Source organism: Athene cunicularia (genome assembly GCF_003259725.1).
Source record: "Athene cunicularia isolate RWA chromosome 2 unlocalized genomic scaffold, athCun1 chr2_part1, whole genome shotgun sequence".
Classification (NCBI taxonomy): domain Eukaryota; kingdom Metazoa; phylum Chordata; class Aves; order Strigiformes; family Strigidae; genus Athene; species Athene cunicularia.
In genome coordinates, this window is record NW_020799095.1 from 132,642,457 (window position 1) to 132,663,020 (window position 20,564).

The 20,564-nt window shown below is 35.8% G+C and overlaps 1 protein-coding gene across 2 annotated transcripts in view; it reads left to right on the forward strand.

Moving 5' to 3' along the window:
* RIMS2 (regulating synaptic membrane exocytosis 2) overlaps window positions 1-20,564 on the forward strand; it is a 408,362-nt gene that overhangs the window by 348,075 nt on the left and 39,723 nt on the right. For both annotated transcript variants that reach the window (XM_026842040.1, XM_026842041.1), the window contains one exon: window positions 9,060-9,301. In XM_026842040.1, the coding sequence (XP_026697841.1) occupies window positions 9,060-9,301 (242 nt within the window). The remainder of the gene's footprint in view (window positions 1-9,059; window positions 9,302-20,564) is intronic.

Below are 20,564 nucleotides of genomic sequence, written 5' to 3' on the forward strand. Positions count from 1 at the left end.
TATTACGTGATTTTCCCCTTAATGTAATCTCAGTAGCACATCCTATCCAGTTCCTGCATGTCTATCTTCCAAGGTTTTCTAGCTGGCAATATGTATTCTAAATAGGAGAATCTTCCTTATAGCTGGTTTCACTTCAGTAAGATGATAATCATGGTTCCTCTTACCCTGAGGCAATAGAGGATAGATGTCTCTTACCTCTATATATTTGCTAGCATTTCTGCCTTCAAGTCTGAAATTTTTCTCACTGACTCGACTTGATTTTACATTATTTCTCTGGTAGTTTTAGGTCTTGGACACATAGCAGATTTGAAGTCTGGTTTATCAATTCTCTGCTTGCTTTTTATTTCATAGAGCTCTTTTCAGGCCTGCAAGGAACAAAATCAGTAAGTGTGTTAATACAGAAAAATGTAATGAGCACACTCTTCCATCTCTGTTGGAAGACTGTAATTCATCAGTATGTTTGGATAAGCACATAAAATTTTCAGATTAAGTACATGCAAGGTGCATTTCTGTAAGAGACACTCAATTAAATCAGGTTGAACACTGTCAGTTTTAATTTGGCAAGCATGTTGTTAACCTGCTTTTACAAATGCAATTGCTTCTTTGCCAGGCTGGGTTAAAGAGGATGCTTTCTAAACTCAGAGATTCTGAATGTTACTCAAAACCGACTCTGTCATTGTTTGGAATCTACTTACTTTACTGCCAAGCCTTCAGAGGTCATATGGACTGCTTGTATTTACAAATGAATATGGCAGCTGACTAATGCAAGACTTGAACTGCAGCTGGTTTTCTCACTAGCCTCTTTTTGCATTCACACATAGTAAATGGCTGGTTCAGTTCACCATATCAGAGGAAGGGATTTCTGCAAAGATTCAGTACTGTTAGCAGGGTAATAAAGCTTTTCTGTAACTTTGTAAAGGAAAACTTGAGAGTTTCTCAGCAGTAGATGAATATAAATATAATATTTTAATTATAACATTCATCTAATTTAAATTTGTTGTAAATAAAAATAACTTATAAATTGTATTTTTATATAAAAAATGGCCAATTGTTCTCTCAGAGATGGTGAGAACTTTTAGCAAAAATCTCTGAAGCTCTGTGAAGAATTCACCTACTAGTGTTTGGAAACAGTTTTCTGCTAGAGTGTTTTTTCTCATCACTCATTTTTTGTGACACTATTTGGTAATTTTGAAATTTGTTCCTATTTTAAAAAAGCATGCTAAACAGGATAGGGAAAAAGCTATACATTTCTTAATTTATAATAATAAAACAGTGTGAGAGCTTGATATCTAGCAGATGGGGAAGATCCAGTTAAAGGCAACCTATGTAGTGTAACAGGTGAAGTATTTCTGATTTGTAATAAAAGGGACCTTTGAAACAGATACTTCATATAAAAATAGTGTTACTTTTATTTTGAGGTGTGCACACAAGTTTTCCTTGAATAGGAATATACATAACAAAATACGTTATAATCACTGCTTTACTGTTTCCCACCATCTTGATTGTTGTAATTTCAATAAAATAAACCTAATAATTAAGTTAGTCCAGTAGCTATTGGAGATTTATATCACAAACAAGTTAATAGGATAATTTTTGACCGAGTAAATCTCAAGAGACTATTATAATTTCAAACCTGCAGCGTCTCTCTTTGGTGTGAATTGGCAGATGAATACATGCATTGGCTAGAAACATTGTTCCCATGGAAATGCTATTTCCTACATCATAGCTGTCTCCATAATGCTGTTTTTGTTAAATTAATGAAATGAGACCCTCTCCAATTGACTTGAGAAGTCTATTAAGAATGTCATTAAAATTCCTCTCCTGCTTGTAAAAAGCTGTAAACAAAGTCTTCAGTGGGTCTTCCAGTCTCACAAGAGACATGTATCAGAAAATATCTATTACAATAATTGAAAAATTGCTAAAATCCTTTCCCTAGGACATCACACCACACAGCTGTACTCCACACTTGGCAAAGTGTATATTTACTACTGCAGGTGCTTTATTTTCTTTAGGGATCCTTACCAGAGAACTAAGCTAAATGACAGGGAAGTAGTAATATAGACTTTGCATTGGGAAAAAAAGAAACCTGCAAGACCCTCCAAATGACATAAGTGTAAATCTAATTCTCCAATACATGCACTTTCGACAGAGCAACAAGATTATATGTTTTCATTTCCATTTCTGCTGTAAAGACAATGGTGAAAATACAGAATCCTCAGAAATCTGACCAGCAATATATAGTACAATGGATAGTATTGGTATCTTCTCCTTCACATTTTAAAATATTAATAATATTGTAGATTGGAAAAATGCCTGTGCTTCATAATACTGGTTTTAGCAAAGTATATTTGTTGGTAAGTGTAATTTAGACAGTTCAGTCTAAATTTGGTCTTTCAGTCTTAGTCCAGCAAGTCACTAGCTAAGCAACAGGGCTGGGGTTCTTATGGGGGACTTATTTTGAGCTGGCAGATGGATTGTGATATTATGTAACAAATGAGATACAGGGACAGAAAGGTGTTCAACTTTCAAGAATCTAATTATCATTTTGATAAGGAGAGAAAAATGAGGTGATGGGAGAGGATGTCTGAAAGGATATGATCTGTATTTTGTTTAATGACAGTGGTATGCTAAGGTTTGGATTTGGGCCAATTTGTCATTTCTATATCTTGTCTATGAAGAAAGACTAAGTGAATGTATTTTCCCAGTTTAGCCTTTCTTGTTGCTGCCCTTTGAATTACTTAATGTACAGAAAGAATGGGCAGTACTGTCCTGTGCAACAACATAGGATGCCTGCAAAAATCTTAATGAAGTTCTTTAACCTGGGAGACTTCATAATTGCTTTTTATAGCTGTAACAGCTTTCAGGAGAGTCACTAGAAGAGCCTTCAGTCTTTTGGTAGAGTCTTTAGTTCCTCCATCCCCATTCTGGCTAGTTTGCCACATACTATAAATCTCAAAAGGCATGATAAAACATAATGACTCCCAGGTGACAGTGGTTTTTTTTTAGTTTGTGTTTAATTTTATTTTGTTTTTCTGGCCTAAACAAAAGATTCCTGAGGAAATTTGGCACTTATTGTACTAACCAGCCAGTTGCTATAAAAAGTTTCAGTTTTTGTAGGCAAGGATCTGACCAGCTCGTGGGATGTTTTCCAGCTTTGCAACTGATTCAAAAGCCACCGTCAGAAAATGCAGGTTTTTAACTATAGCGACAGGACGAGACTTTCCATTTGGTACACATGAAATGATGAAGACTCAGTGTGTCTGCAACTGCTTCATGGGGAAATATAACAGGAGCCAACAATCAACTAGTTCTAAAATTATTATTTTCTTGCAAGATTATTAAACACTTCTAAACCACTAATGTCAGAAATTGGGAGAGGTTGCATGAAATTTCTGACTTGTTTTTTACTTCTTAACATCCTAAAATGTTGATTAAACCAAGTTTTTATCTGGAACCTGTTTATCTAGGATCTGGAGCATTTGCCCACAGTGCAGTCCGTTTTACTTGGTGCAAAGAGTTACCAGCTATTCTTCTGTATATAAAATGGCTTCAAATCAGTTTCTCGGCCTTTGGGGCAGGATCCTTTTGCACTGTGAAATCTTCCCTCTACTTAACTCAAACAGTTGCTTTCCTTCTCAGTCAGATATCAAGGAAATGGTTTGTCTAAAGTAGGGGATACCAAGACTAAAGCAAAGATCTTCCTATGAGACCTACTTCTTTGCGTCCCTTCTAAGAGGATTTCCTTAGCCACTTTAAGGTATTCCCCCCTGGTTATGCATCAATTCGGTAATAGAGTTTCTCCAGAAATTTCCAAATAGTCTGTCCTAGGCATTGTATTTTCTGAGAGTTTCTCTGCCAATATTTTCTAATCTTTCTGTAATTCAGCACAGATATTGACAAACTGGAGAGAAAAACAAGATAGTTTCTGAATATTTGGTATTGTAGGAGTCTGGAAAACTTTGATAGCAAATTTGATTCCAGAGAATAATTGCTCTTCTTGTTTGAAAACAAGCTGGTCTCTCTAAAGAGATCTTGAAGATTAATGCCTTTAAGAAATCCAGAAACAACATTGCATTTGTACTTGATTACACTTTTTCTTTAAAAAGTTTCAGAAACAGTTTATGGGCTAAAATTGGCCTCTTAAATATCAGGATTTGAAAACAATCTGAGATTTGTAGTACCATCCAGGAATTTAAGGCTGTAACAGTAAGATAGACAGGGCCAGGACATAGTCTTGATCATCCATATTGTTTGAACAGTTTATGTCCTCCTTGGCATAGCTTTGTGCCAGACACTCTGACAAGGGGCTTCAGCCCGGCACAATTCAGGAGATAGCATGGGTCAGAGTCTGTTTCCTTGGGCAGCAAGCCAGAGAAAACCCTATTTTAGGAAGGGTGTAAGCTAGCTGTGTGTATTCAGGCTGTCAATGTCAGAACACAGGCCTGAGCCATTTTATTAACTACTGTAGGTGTGGCACAAGAGTCTTCAATGACAATAAAGACCATATTAAATTTCCTGTCATTAGGTATCTGTCAGCCTGACTCCCCTCAGCCTGGCTAGCATGGTATATTTTTAAGCATAATATCTGGTGCTTAGGGTTGTTGTATCCACCACTGGCTTTAAATTACAGATATTTATAGATGTCTTACTCTAATTTCTTTTCTATAGTCTTATTTTTCCCTTGTTTGTTTTGAAGAACTTTCTGCTTCAGCTTTGAAAATGTATTCCTGTAAAATTTATCGATAGTGTAGATGGCACAAACAATTATAGTTAAGAAAATGTACTGTAAAATATGTAGGAAGCTGACATGCCCAACTTGACCATGACTGGAATAATTATCGCTTGGGAAAATACAAAAATATTTAACACCTCTCTTGAGTTTGCTTTAAGTAGACTGTTTTAATTGATGATCAGATTTCAGGGTTTGTTTTACACTTAGCTGCTGTTAGTCATTTGACTTGCATTTGAGTACTCCCTCTGCTTGTTTGTGAGGAGATTACAGAGGAATACTGTGTTTTAGGAAGAGTGTGCAAAGTTACTTCTCACAGCTGAGAAAAAATAGAAAAGAAAGTGATTGAAGTGGAAGACTGAGTAGAGAAAGCTTTCCTTTCTTCTGTTCAATGGGAAATTGAAACATCTGACTAGATACTTACACAAACAGGGAGACTTGTCTGCAGTTCTTGGGTATCCCCAGGTGGTTCCCTGGATTTAGGGGTAATGCGGGAAGCAGCATTCCCATGTGAGCTGTGCCCATCACCCTGCTCTTGTTGACTGGTTGGCCAGCATAAGCCAGAGTCAGTGGCCTGGGTGAAACCTTCACTCTGCTATTGCCGTAGACTGTGGGCTGCCACATAGCTGGGGTTGTGTGATCATTTTCTTCTTGTTTTGATTGTAATAAGAGTGATTGTTATGCCATTATGCATTGGGACTAGCATAGGTTTTTTGTTGTTTGTTTTTTTTTTTTTTTCCCCTATCTGGATGCATATTCTCTTTGCAGAGGATATTTTAAAGATTTGTATCTTGCAAGACACCTTGAGAACCATGTTTTTAGTGCATATCTATTCATTAACTCATATAATCTCATAAATTACTTTTATTTAATGTCAGTTTTAAAATATTGCTGTACATATTTAACTGGATGTGTGTGTGTGTGATAGTGTTTATGTATATGTACATGCAAAGAAAACTTCCTGTAATTTCTGTTTCCTTTCACTCTGAAGTCCATCTTTCTGTTACCTCAGAAAGGAACCAAACCTGACATACAATACCCAATTTTTCTGAGAATAGTCCATTTCTGGCACTGTCAAAAGGCAGTCTGGGTGAAGGATACATTCCCTGGTGAGGATACCAAGCATCTACCAAGAATAATTAGTGAGTGAGGGTTGGATGACCAGAAAGCGTTCAGAGGTGCTCCTGACCACTGCAGATTTACTGTGAGGTACTATAAGCCACTCAGAACTCTTCTAGTGCTGATTTCTCAAAGCTTTTTTGTTAAGAGAGGAATTGACAAAAAACAAAGCCACTGCTATGTGATGGCTTTCTCCAGGAGCTGTTTGCTAGTTGGGAGCATAAAAACGATGTCTTCTCTGCTGCTTTTAGAGAGGATGAAAAAAACCCTGAACATTTAATTAAAGCAAATATTTTTAAAACTCCTCTGGAAAAAAAGTAGAGTTTTGTGAATGAACTTTCAATATTAGTCATTTGTACTAGTATTTGATATATCTACATAAATCTAAATCTCTTCTTCCTTACTTGAATTGTCTTTCCTACATTTCTCAGTTGGTCAAAAGAAAGTGGCTAAATTAAATCTCCCTTATTGTTTGCAGGTGTACACAGCAAAACTTCATTTTGTGATACAGAAGCCTTTAGACAGCAGCCAAGCAGCAAATTTTTGTAATGCATAGTACTTTCATAGTTAACTTCATAGTGAAATTATAGCAATTTTGTTTGCATGCCAACCTTTTTAAGCACGTTGATTTCTTTAACCGGGGTAACTATTGTAATCCATTGCACGTAAATAGAATTATATATCTTGGCAAATGACACACAAAGCACCTCAAAGGCACATTAGACTCAGGAAATGGGAACTTTCCCCGGTTTAACTTTTATGAGAAAAAAGAATATTTCTGTTTTCACTGCTATGATAGAAGACCTTTCTTAAATGTTAATATCACTTATAAAGCAATATCATAATTACTATTTTCTATATGACATGAACCCACTGATTTTCTGAATATCATTCTTGAAAAACGGATCATTGGAACAGGTTGTTCTGCAAGCAGTAAAAATGTTACTTCCCCTATTAGCCTGTGTGTGCAAATGAGCTCCTACATGAAATAACAGAGATTCAGTAATGACTTGTACTATAATAATTCCCCAAAGGAACATTCATAAGATCTCTCTCCAGGGATCTGTTTTCAAAACAGTTTTAGAAACTAAATAGCTCTAGTTTTCTACTCCTTTCAAAATTAAACTGATTTTTTTAAATATTGAAAAGAGAGAGTCCTGACAGAAAACACAGTTGCATTAATTGTATTTCCGTAGAAAACTTGGGTTAAAAATAGCGTTACCGGATAAGGGGCTCTTATTTTCTGATTCTTAGAAGCATTTTGCATAAGATAAAGTTGAAGATACTAGCTCTTCCCAACACTGTTCTTCCTAGATTTCTAGTATTTCTTATAATGCAAAGTAGTGTTGAAACAGAACTAGTTTCTGTGGTATCTTGCTTCTATGAAGCAATCTCTAAAGTTGTTAATTTGAAAAAAATTACAGCATGTGGTATTATCATCTGACAAGTTATCACGGTGCTTAAAAGACCCACAAATACAGATCCTCCCTTTTTTTTAATCTTCCCTGCCTTCCTCTTCACCGGCATTCCTATCCCACTCCTTCCTTAGTGATAACTGTACCAATGTGAGTCAGTGTGTGCTAGCATATAACAAAGAGTTAAAAAGGGATGAGAAAAGATTTTTCAGGTTAACACTCTGTTCCAGTCTTTTGTTACTGTCTGTCCAGGCAAAGTCACTATGGCTCGCTCTCAGCTTTGTTTTGTGCCTCTCATTTGTTGATCGAAACACACATTCATATTTTGCCTTATAAATTCCTTGAGAAGCACAATCAGTATTTTTTCACTTGATGGTAGAGGTCCACTTCTATAAACTAGCTCTTATGTTTTCCTCTGAGTTGTGGCTTAACTCCAAGCATTTTGTGCCTTCGTGCACATGCAGTTGTCTACTAAAGAGCAGACCACTTTATGGTTACCTCTCAGATATCTTAAATAGTTGCATTGTTGTTCCAGATCTGATGCCTTATCCCAGTTCCCCTTGAATCAGTGGAAAGAGACCTAGTGATCCCTTTGCTTTTGAGGGCACTGCATTAATTCCCTAGATAAGTTTTTTGAAGCAGAACATGTGTTATAAAAACTACATAAAGAAGCCATAAACCCATCATTTTTTAAAATAGATTCAGGTCATTTTAGGTAAGGGGAAAAGAGTATGGCTACACCCACTAATATTTACTCTAGAGACATTTGCGGAGCAGTAAAACTCTAGGAATAGCTGTTGCATTATTTTGAAAATCTTTTTAAGGAGATGCACTATTCTGAACAGAAGAGTAAAGCTCATTCTCTATTTATCCTCAGGCCCACATGTGCTCAAAAGGTTGCAGGTGTGGATTTTGTCCAGACAATTATCAGTTAGATGTCAGGGCAAAATTTCAGAGGTACTACTGTCATCACTGTAGATTGTAATTTCTGTGCAAAGGAAAGAAAGGTCCCTTAGCCTGGACCACTGGCAGACCCAGGTCTCCCTGGGACATGTGAAATGCTGCAGCAGATAATTTAGATGCAGCCACATAGAGCATGTAGAAACAGTCTACAAATGGGTACCAAAGGTATCCTAGAATTAAATTGCATTTAATCAGTAATGATGATCTATGTCACATACTGGCCAAGTGTTGTATGAAATACATATATAATGCAGGTATTTGTTGCTGAAGAGGGGGAGCAAAACCCTATGGCTGTTCATTACTGTAGGATAACTAAGCTAAACCAGTTTACTGAAAATATCCTTTAAATGTCTGGATGTTTAAAACCAAAGCTAGGCTTCAGACTGATAGCCTTTTCCACTCAGTAATGAATCAAGTATCTGTGTCCTAGAGGAATATAGATTATTTGTGTGTATGTATGTGAGAAGAGGGGCACCAAGCAAAAATTCCCAAGCAAGAAGTGTAAATTTCCCAAGGAAAAATTGTATATATGATATATATGGATGTATTAATTATTTTATATCCTTTTGCTGGTAATGTGTTTTAAGACAATCAGTAAATAAGAACTTGTTATTTAAAACAAAATTTTGATGAGTCAAGTATGTTTACAGGAGACCAAACAGAAACCTAGAATTAACATTGCTCCTTTTTACCTCTCAAAAACCAAACCCTACCTGTGTGAATTATCTGCTTTTACCCTCGAGTCTCCCAAAACTTTCCATCTGAAACCTGTCCTTTTCTGTCTTCCCCTTTTTACTCTTCTTTGTCTGCGCTATCCATCTACTGGCTGACAGTGTCTTTACATCCAAAATGCAAAGCAGACAGATGGGCACCTCAGGAAAGAACATGACTAAGAGCACCAGCATCGGTGGGGACATGTACACACTGGAGAAGAATGATGGCAGCCAGTCGGACACGGCAGTGGGTACTGTTGGCGGTGGTAGCAAAAAGAGACGCTCCAGCATCGGTGCAAAGATGGTCGCTATTGTGGGTCTCTCACGAAAAAGCCGTAGCACATCACAACTCAGCCAAACTGGTAGGAACTGGATTTTTTTTCTCCTCCCAAATTATCATTTGAATGTACATAATGTGTATGTATTATGGTTTAATCAATTGGATATTCTGTTGAAGTTGCCTAATCAACAGTATTCTACGGAATGAAGAAAATGGTCAAACGTCTTTTTTCTCTGGACATTTACTAAACTATTTTCTTTCAGCAAAGATCCTTTTCAGGTTGGACTGAGGCTTTCATTTTCTGCTTCCTGAAACCTTCATAATGCACTAATTCCTTGCTTCTCAGGAGCCAACATGAGCTGCTGTACTTCTGCCTGGGGGGAATCCTTACTGCAAATTTGTGAAGGGTCACTGAAATGTTGCAAAATTCCTGTGCTTTTGTCACAAATAGTGTTTGCGTATTTCGACATGCTTTTTTTTTTTTTCCACATTTGAACATACATCCTTCTTTTGAAAGGAAACAATATTCCTGAAAAAAAAAAGTCATATTTGATTTATTTAGCACAACTGGTTTATTACTTTTTAATTAATTTCTTTTAAGCTTACAAGCGTATTGACCATCAGTATAAATTTTCCTCATTTCTGTTTATCTGTTAAAATTTGATACTGAAATATTCTACCGAGGAAAAATTGAGAGATTTTTTGCTTTGATGCCTGAAGAATTTAAAATCTTATGCATTTTTTTCTATTCCTCCTATTTCAGGGAAAATCCATATAATGCACTCTGAAAAGCTCTCATTGTCAATTAAGGAAGCTATATAGGACAAGTGTATTTTACATGGAAAAAGATTACTTGTATTTAAATGACATATATATAAAAAAGTGTTTAAGGAATTTCTATAGTTACGCACATATATATTTATATATTTCAAGGAATATAACTAAGATATATTGTATGTTCAGTATTTAAGCAAAACTGTTGTAATGTTGTCATATGGTTCAACGTCGGTTTATAGTGTTTAGCTGTGTGTGATCCCATCTGAAGGTCTCCATTATGCTAATCACCATTCAAACATTGATAAGAGATTGTTAAGTTCTCTGGGAAGTTTGCAATTTATATCCTGAAACCAAGTGATAATGTACAAGTAAATGGAGCAAAATGATGATTTACAATGTCAGAAATTGTGGTGAATTTTGTAAGTAAACTTTTGTAGGAAGGGGATTTAAAGTACGTGGAAAGAATAAAACTGAAACAGAGGGGAAAAGAAGGGTAAGCAAGAGGGGTAGCAGTCCAGAATAAGGGGGAGCACAGAAAGAGAGCGGGGAGCTTGAGTGTGCATCTTAATGTGATATGAGATGAGAGAATGAAGAAGAGGGGAAAGAACATATATAGAGAAAGTTCTGAATATCATGCGAACACTGATGACTCCATCATTAGGCCAGTCTTTGCAGCAGTCTTATGTTTTGTGAACTCGCAGGTCATGGAAATGGCAGTTTCATATACGTTTCTATTTTCTTTGGGTTCAAATGAATATGAGGCAAAAGATGCAGTCATCTTTATACAGATCTGGGAAATGTCTTGTTGAAGAAGAAAAAAACATAGCCACTTTCTCACCTAGAAGTCTAAATTTTACTCATGTGATAGTACACAGGTATGTAACTGTATCAATGTGTTTGGATATCAAGTCGAATAGAATGCACTACATGACTAGTTCTGGAAGATATATTAAATGAATGATCTCAGCACTTTGTATGCTGTTCAAGTATGTCTCAGCACTAGAGAGAACCTATGTTGTGTGGGTTGCCTAGATTTGACTTAAATACTGTGCTGTCTTAGTGATTTGGGACTCTTAATGTGAAGTTTTTCTCTCTGTTATATCCAATCAGTTGCCCAACTGCTGATTAGATGCTCAAGTCAGGGACGAATGTGAAATGTAACTCCTTCAAAAGCACTCAAGGTTTTTCGACCTATTGACTGTGAATGGGGTGTTCTGAAAAACTCTTGAGAAAGGAGCTGTATTTCAGTGCTGTTAGAGGTGCCGCAGAAACCAAGGGAGCCTGCATCGCTCTGGCCAGCTGCCCTTCTCCCTGGGCTGCTCAGGGCTGGCCTGTGCCTGCCCTGACGAGAGCAGCTAGTGCACCTCCTGCTGCCACCTTCCGAAAAGGCCCCTCGTGTACCTGTTGGATATGGGTTGTTTTGTGCATTTGTTATCACACACCTGCTGCCCTATTTGAGAGCACTCCTGAGGGGGCTGGTCTGGTGGCCACATGTGGCTGCACCTAACAGGACTGGCGCACGCGTTATTTATATAGTTGGGTCATGTGAGCATGCGGGTCACACGGTAAGCAAACCCGTGGCCACGTGTCAGCCCTGGATGAAGGATGTGTTTGGTTCTGAGTCTCCAGTGATACAAGGTGGTGGCATGCTGGGTGGGTGAGGTCACATCATGAAGAAGTGTTTTGCATGTCTTAAGCATCCATTGGCACCTCTTAAAGAAAATATTGGACACCGGTGTTATACATGAATGCCAGATGTTTAAAACTTGCAGTTAATGTATTTAATGAATTTATAAATTTCCCTGGTTTATCTCATCAAGTTCCTGTTTTCAGATGGTAAGTGGCTGCACAAGGAATCATGTATTGGTATAAGCATTGATATAAGGGCTGGGATCAAAACACTAATCTGCTGTAGAGGTCCTTCGAGTACAGTTTTCTGGAACTGAGAGGCAGGGGATACTCAGATGACAAGGCACTGATACCACCTGGAAACTGGTCAAAATATAAAGGTTTCTTAGACAGGTTCTGAAGAAATTATGTCGTTCAGCTGATCAGCTAAGTATCTCCTTATATATCAGGCTTGAAAAAACATGCTGATAGGAGATAACAATACGACATCTATAGGAAGTTGTGATCATATTTGTACCAGCTAGGCTTCTATAAACTGTGTGCTCATATGGAAGTCAGAAGAAATGCCTATCAGTATCTCTGAAACTTTTTTCAATTGTTTTTTAAAGCATAATTGTATTTCAGTGGTTTTCTTCATTCATAGTTTATAAATAAATCTGTGCCAGAAGTTGTTTTGAAAATAGGTCATCGTAGCTGCTTTCAGGACTGTGAATCAGACTTACAATAAATGCCTTAAAAGGTCTATTTTTACTGTCTTTTCAAATTCATTTTATGCTATTTCTTTTTATTTGGCATAGTATTAAGAAATCAATATTCAAAATACAACAAAGTATTTTTTATTCTATTCTGTAATTCTTTTAGTGTATTCAGGTAGGAACAGTTGTTTGGGCTTTTACAGGTAAATTGTATGTTGATTTATTGTTATAGGTGGGAATAAAAGGAGTATTTATACTAATAAGTATTATAATATGTTGTTTATTGTTTATGAATAGGATTATTGTTGTTGTTGTTGTTGTTATTGTCATTAACCTAACAATGGTGTTTGGATTTCATTCAGCTATGGTGACTGTATATTCTGTGTTGGAAAGCCTCCAGAGAGAGAACTGAATACATCTAAAATATAACAAAAACCTGAATAAGCAATGCTCTTTTCTCCTCAGACATATACAGTCTTAAAAGTCTAGAAAACTGTTAATCCAATAACTCTGCTGACCAAGCCCATCAAGGGTAATTTATGAGAGTAAAATAATAATTCAAGAAATTGAAAAGACCTGACCTTATTAACATAGGCACTAGGAACTCATCTTTTCAGTTTTATCACAGTAGGAGAAACCAAGTGTGTTCTCATATGAAGAGACCTTAAATGGTCCTCTGTGGATCACTATTGTTATGGGAAAAGAAAGAATAGAAAAAATGCCAGTGTTAAGACCATGGGAATACAGAAAACATGAATAAACATAGATGAGACTCATTCTCTCATTCCCATTTCGGCTTAAAGGAGCATTGTAATTTATGATTTTTAAAGTTCATACTCTTTTTAACAATGTGTATCACTGTTGTGATATTTATTTCTTATTATTTGATTTAAGGAAAATTTTAAGTGTAGAAATATACAGGATCAGTATTTTGTGAACTGATTTGGTTTATTTCAAATCATTTAAAAAAAAAAAATCCTGGAAATTCCTGCAATTTCCTTAATCTTTCCCTGCTGGACAGCCCTGAGGAAACTGATGATCAGGTTTTCGTACAGGGGCAGACCTATAATTCTCAGTTGTATCTCATTAATGAGTGAAGTCTTTGTCCTCTTCTGATTACACAGCCTTAGATCTCCCTTTCAACTTACATATACTGTCTCTAGCAGGTGGGCACCTGTGTGTCTTGACTTCCCTTATTTAGCTGACATTTCTCCTTTAATTGGGAAAATATTCTCTTTTCTTTAGTTAGCTAAGACCTATTGTGTTTGTAGGCTGATTATATCCAAAAGCCTAAGCAGTTTAATTTGTGTTTTCAAGACTTTTTTTTGGAATCTGGACCACACCATGGATCATACATACTAAAACATTTCCTGTGTGTACATACATTCTGTCACATGTATAGAGTCCAGTGCACTCTCAGAAGCTGAATCCCATGACGGCTTTGGGTATATGATCACAATAGATGTCACCTATTAGAACAGATGACAGAAGGCATGTAACACTGTGACTTGGGAGTGGTACAGTAATGCCTGCAGAGAGGTGTAACCATGTCTTTGAATAGAAATAAACTGCCTTTGTGTGTCTCTGTAGACTTATTTCAAGGTACACTGGTCTGGAGGGCCCTGTACACATGAACCTAGCAGCTGACTCTGGGTGTCAACTGACATTGCCTGAACTTCAGTTTCTCTGTGGTGACATATTGCCATATAAGCTGATTACTATTTCTAATAGGTGAAATCTCTCAAGATAAAAGTTGTAGGAAAGCATTGGAAAACTATTGGAAAGCTATGCAAGGTCAGCCAAGACATAGACAAGTATTATAACCTATTAAAATTTCATTAGAAGCAAAAAGTTTTGTGTGGCTTTTGGGTGTTTGTTGGTTTGTTGTTTTTTGTTTGGTTGTTTTTGTGGTTTGAGGGTTTTTTTGTTTGGTTGTTCCGTTTTTTAATGAAAAAGATAAAGGCCGCTCCTCCTTTAACAGGAAGGTAAACTTTGGCAAAATGTCATATGTAGCATGAAGTTATAGGGCTGTAAATGTGGAGTTTTGGGACAGTGTGTCATGGTGTTCTGATCTCTTTTAATAACCTTTATAATTTTGGTGGGGTTAAACTGTGGCATTATGTTCTTGAAGCTGTATTTCTCTGTAGAAAAAAGTGCAAAAATCACTTGATTCAGTGCAAATAGAATAATGATTGCCCTTGAGAGAATTAAACAGTGTTGATCAAAAAGAGCCACTTCTGCTTTAACAAATTCTGGAGAGGTCCGAAGCATAACCGCAGTAAAACAAGGTTAAAGTATTTTGAAATGTTGATATTTTGTGGCTACATCTTTCCTTAGAAGAAATGTAAGAGAACTAGGTTTCTCAGAGCAAAAAGCTTGAGTGGGATTTTATTTTGTCTGTGTGTTAAAAGCCAAATTTTGGATTCTGTGTGGTTTGTAGGGTGTTGAAACTATGGTCTATGTATTCATAAGTCTCGGTTATGTCTGTCAGGAACCAACCATGTAGCCTGTAAAGCAACTTCCTCAATTACTGGGAATAATTGAAGGGAATCTGTTGGGAACATTGGTCTTGTACAGAATTCAAAGTTCAGATTTATATAAAAAACAGTCTTCTACCACACATACAGTGTATGTTTCCTATTAAAAAGAAGATGATTAATCACTTCCAACAGTGGTAACTAAAGGAGAAACTACACTGATTGACTTTCATTGTCTAAAATGAGATAGAATACGATAAGCAAACATCTTACTGAACTAAAAGTATATTTGTTTTCGTAATATACATTGTTATTTTCTATCCCTATAATTAATTTCAGTGGCCAATACAGTGACTGACATTATAATTCATTATTTTTAGTATGGCTATGTATTTTTTTTTTTTAATGACATATATAATTCAGGTGATTTGAAGCAAGCCGTTTGTTTGGGGTTTGATTTCCTTTCCTATTCCAGAGACAGATTGCTAATGTTAATAAATTGCTTTAATGTGTAGTATTATACTTGTATCAGTATCATTGATGTGTAATCTGATTTATTTTGCAAATAAACCCATATTACATTGATAGAAATATAGGATTAGCAGTTGACAAGAGATTAAGGCCAATTTGTCCTACTGATTAGTTGAGAATTGTGACCTGAATCCTTTACCAAAGAGAAAGTACTATTATAATAAATACATTACCAAGAGCATTAATCAGCTTTTACTAAATAAACTCTGGAGAGTATGCTAATAAATAAATAGACTCCAATTGCAAGCTAAAAAACTGACTACATAGGCTTTTAAACATATTTTACTAAGCTGATAGGGTTTTTGTTTTTAATTTTTCTTCCACATGTAGGAAAAGGCTAGGAAAGAAGATAAGGCAGTTCAAAATTTATGCAACTCTCCTCAGTAGGTTTTCTGTAGAGGAGATAGGTATATATTTGAGTTCTCATATTTTCATAAAGTTTCTGTGAGAGGTGGATGCAGTGAAAATAAATATATAGCTGAGGTGTCAGAACTGAACTCCAGGCCATGCTAGCTATGATCTTATGGAAGTCCTCTGGAGGACACTTTTCATACACTGTGGGACACCTTATGCTCTATATAAGCAGAAATTCCAGGGAGATGAGAAGAAAGTCCTGTGGTGAGACTAGGAAGTAAGAATAAAAGGCTTAATTTGAGGACAAAATGTGCAGTTCACATACACCAACCAAGCAATACTGCCCCAGTCACAAATTACTCGTTGAGCTTCCTCTGTGTAATATGTACTTAACACAGTGAAATATACCCCTGTGAGATTTCCAGCTGACTGTGGTAGAAGTAAATCCCCTGATTATAGGCATTTCTATGATCAAAAACCTCTACTTATATTTCCAAAACTTATTTTATTTGTTACCAACCCTGTCCTTAAAAGGAAACTTACTTATATTATTGATTGATCTCATTAATAAGGAAAAAGAAGGAGAAAGCTACAAGTAAGATCAGAACGTTTAGCTTGACCTACCATAGGATATTTTTCTTCTTGTAATTAGAGGTAAAAATAGAGAGAGAAATGTAGCGTGATCTTTCTTGGTAAGAATACTGCTAAAATATCTTTTTTCATTCAGAGCAAAAGAATTCTTATAAGATCTCTAATAAAAAAATAAATACACATCTCACCAAAAAACTTTAAAGCTGCTTTACTTCTGTTTTCATAGCAAACATTTGTTCTTTGTGTTGTTACATAAGAAAAACTGATCATAGACCTTCCTGAATTAATTCAATCCAGAGAGGATATTTTTTTAGGCTATGTGAAAGCTATTCAACAGAATAATTTAGGCTTTCCTTAAGAAAGTTTCAGTTTGAAAACTCCTTTGGGGATTTTATAATACTTCAGCTAAAATGTGATATATGTGCATTTCTTGTTGGATATTCTGTGAAAGAGGGCTCAAACTTAATCTTATGGAAACCTGAGGGTGAGAAGAACTCTACAAGGCAATTTCATACTTTACTCTGCCAATTATTCAGTTTTCAGTTTGCCTGAAATGTCTAGTCTACTCACCTGTAGTTACAGTTCTGTGTATCTATGTAGTTTATACTTTAGGGAAGAAAATTCAGTTTTATTTTTTTCCAGTTGAAATAATTTTACTAGTATTGTCGACTTTTTACATAGCCACCTCAATGAGTATTGTTTGTATTGTTGCAGAAGGATAATACTCATCTACACATCGCTCTATGAACTACCTTCACTAAATAACAATGTGCCATGAAGGGAGATTTACTTCAGATCTCCAAAGGCCAGCAGGAAGACACCTGTTGTACTTTGCTCTTGGACAGTTATTAAAAGCATGGTTTTAGCAAAAAAAAAAAAAAAAAACCCAAAAAAAACCCCCAGACATTTATATTTACAGATTCATTAGGGATGCATCTTTTTTTAATTTAACATTTCATACTAGTTCGGGATTTCCTTCCTTGTACTTAAATGGAATGCAATATTACAGGTCCTTTAGCAAGTCTTATCTCATTGAATTTGTCTTTAACACTACCCATGACATCAGCAATTCTATTAATACCCTTTTGATAAATGAAAATTGTTTCCTAAGATTAGAAGATAATTTATAAAATAATTACCTGAAAGTAAAAAGTAATGAAAATAGCAACAAAAGTAAAGGTGGTATTAGAGGCATGCTTTGTAGAGTAATTCAGAACAGCTCTCTGGCCTCAACTGGTATGCAACTTATGTGGATGTTGCAGTATTTAAAAAGTTCAGTTCTACTGCACTCTCATATTGCCCATTTCAGCTGGATATAGTATGCCTGTATTATAAATAAGAGTAATCTGTGGTCTCCGTAGGATAAAATGTGGAGGTAAACGTTACAGTACTCCTGCTTTTAAACATTGCACAAGATATGCAGCTCATGGGAAATCATGTGGATACTGAGAATATGGTTGTGTGGGCTCTCATACTTCTGGATTCTTTGTGCTCATGTCCCTCATAGTGAACTGGGATATGCCTCCTAGGCATCTCCAGACCATTTAGATGGGCTTTGTCTTCCATGGAAGAAGTGTGATGATGCTATCACTCAAAACTTGTATGTGTCACTAACAGAAAACTCTTACAGGAGAAATTATATTAACAACAGAGTAAGTTAAAATTAGCTAAGCGTACCAGTGATGATTCACAGAAAATACACAAGCAACCATTGTATCAGGAAGCTGAACCCTCTAATCACAAACAAATTATCCTAACCATTAGCCTACAGTCACAGCTATCTTATCAATGCTTTATTTGGCCTATTGGTTCTTCTTTTTTTCTTTTTCTTGGTGCTAGCAAAAACTTCAGTTTGCAAAATAGTGCATGTCAGGTATGTGCCAGATGGTGTGTGCCAGGTATTCTCCAAGAAAGTGAGAAATATTTTAGTCTTCTCCGGGGGAGGGGCTCTGAACCCAGATCTCCCTCCATCATGGATATATCCACTTGGTTGCAGTGTAAGAGAGAGATTTGGTTTCTGCTTCTCTAGAGATGTAATAAAATAAAGCAATGGCCAAAACTCCATTTCCTGAGCAGAGTCCTGCAGCTGCAGTTTGTAAAATTTACCAGATTTTTCCCTGAGGCAGAATGTGCAGGACATACGTTTTCTGAATGCTGATGTGTAAGATCCCTGCCATCTCCATGTTGGCAAGTCAGCAGCTTCTCCACATGCACGGAATCAAAACTAGGAAAATGAGGATTAAAAGATGATCTGGGGGAACATAGGCACCACTGGGGCTATAAGCAGGATTGTTCAGGTTTAGTTCTTTGGAATGAGATGCCAAATTCCTGTGCATTTTAGGAACTTGTATCCATTTTTTAAACCATTTTTTATTCATATCTGACCTTTGCAGTCTGTATAGAGAAGTGAGACAAACATGGGGGAGTATAAGAGAAGAACAAAAAAGTTACCCGAGACTAGCAGAAGTCAAAGATATCCAGAATATAACCCTAAAACTTGTTAAGTCCCTATTCCATGCAACAAAAAAGAATTGGTGAAACTATTTTCTCTGTCCTTCTGTATGTACACTGTGCTTCTTAACTGTGCTATTTAACAACTCCAGGTTAAAAAAAGTTGTTTTTTCAATTTGCTGAAGTGAAACACATCCTTATACTTAGCAATTACCAAACGCTTTGACAATGGATAGTGAGGGTTTTGAAAATATCACAAGTGCATCTAAATTCAGTAGAAACTTGAGGATCCAGTTCAAAGAGTACACCAGTGAACTGTCTATTTTTGCTCCAGTTTTTCATATTTTAGTAGTTTACAACTGAGGAATTCCTCCAAGATTTTTCTTAAATGTCAGTACAGGTTTTGTTATTGAATTCTGATTACTGCTTGAACAAAGTGATAGGACTTTCTCTCATACTGTTACATATATGTGAGTTCAGTTAAACTCTCTCTTCCTGCTCAGAGAATATATTAAGGAGCAAAAATTTGTCATTGAGAACATGTCACAGAAGAAAGAAAACATGCAAGTTGTTCTCAAATCATTCCTAGTGGAGCATGTTTAGGAAAAGGTGAATGATTCCTTAACAAAGGCGAAAAATATTTTTTCCTCATTATTTAAGTAATTTGTGCATGGTTCTTTGTGTATATGCATAGGGTGAATATCTCTCCTTTGGGAGATATTTTTTTACCCGTCCTTTTTATTGTAAAGTAGTCAAAACATAGTCTCCTTAACATTGGCAGGGGGGTTGTCTTTTTATACCTATTTTTAGAGTTTTTCCTATGCTTGCAACTGCTTGTGTGAATTACATTGAATATTTTACTGTCATGATCTCTTCTTCACAATATGAAATGTTAAGCTATATATGTTATCTTACATGAATTAAAGCTCTGCTCCAAAAGTTACATTCAGATTTTATCCAGTTTTGTAACTATAGTACTCTAATATTTAGGTTTTGCCATTGTCTAGGTATAACTTGGTGCCAAAAAAAAATTATTTTTAGCTTGGTCTATAAAATCACATTGAGATTTAATTGAAAATATTCACAGTAATAAGTACTCTTCTTGTTACTATATACTGCAGTAAGACCTGTCAAGAAAAAATCTGTACTGTGAAGGAAAAATTACTTCCCTGTGATTAACTAAATAATTAGGTACCAACATTACTGAGGGGTTTTTTTTAATAAGGTAGATATCTTCAGTATTTTTGAAAATGTGAAATTAATGCAATATTTTGTGTGAAACCTGCAGTGTTAAGGCAGTGCCATCTTTAACTAACATATTAAGTGGAAAAGATAACATCGTAACACCTTACAATATAAAACTGATTTTTGTAGAAACTATTGTAGAAGTTCTAAAATTTGTAAATTACATGTTCTAGCAAGGCAATAATCTACTTTTGTTTTAATATGGCATAAAAACATGCTATAATATATGAACATCAGAAAAATTCTTTACAGATGTTTTAATTTAGGAATTAATTTACTCAATTATTTCTGAATTTTATCAGTAACAAGTACTTTTTTTGCAATAAGCATTCGTATAAAACATTAAGATTTGATTAAATGTCAACATTTCATGATTTTGACCTCACTTTTTAATATTTTTTAATCCTTCCAGTCATTTCAAGAGTATGTGGGATTGGGTAGTACTTTTGAAGCCTTAAACTCACAGACTGAAATCATTATCTTGTAAAACTTCATGAATCCTGAAAAGGTCTTCAAATCTAAAATAGGACTGCTATTGAATTTGAAGGTCTAGTTGGAAGCCTTGCCTTTGTTTCCCCACTATGTGTTTTTTTTC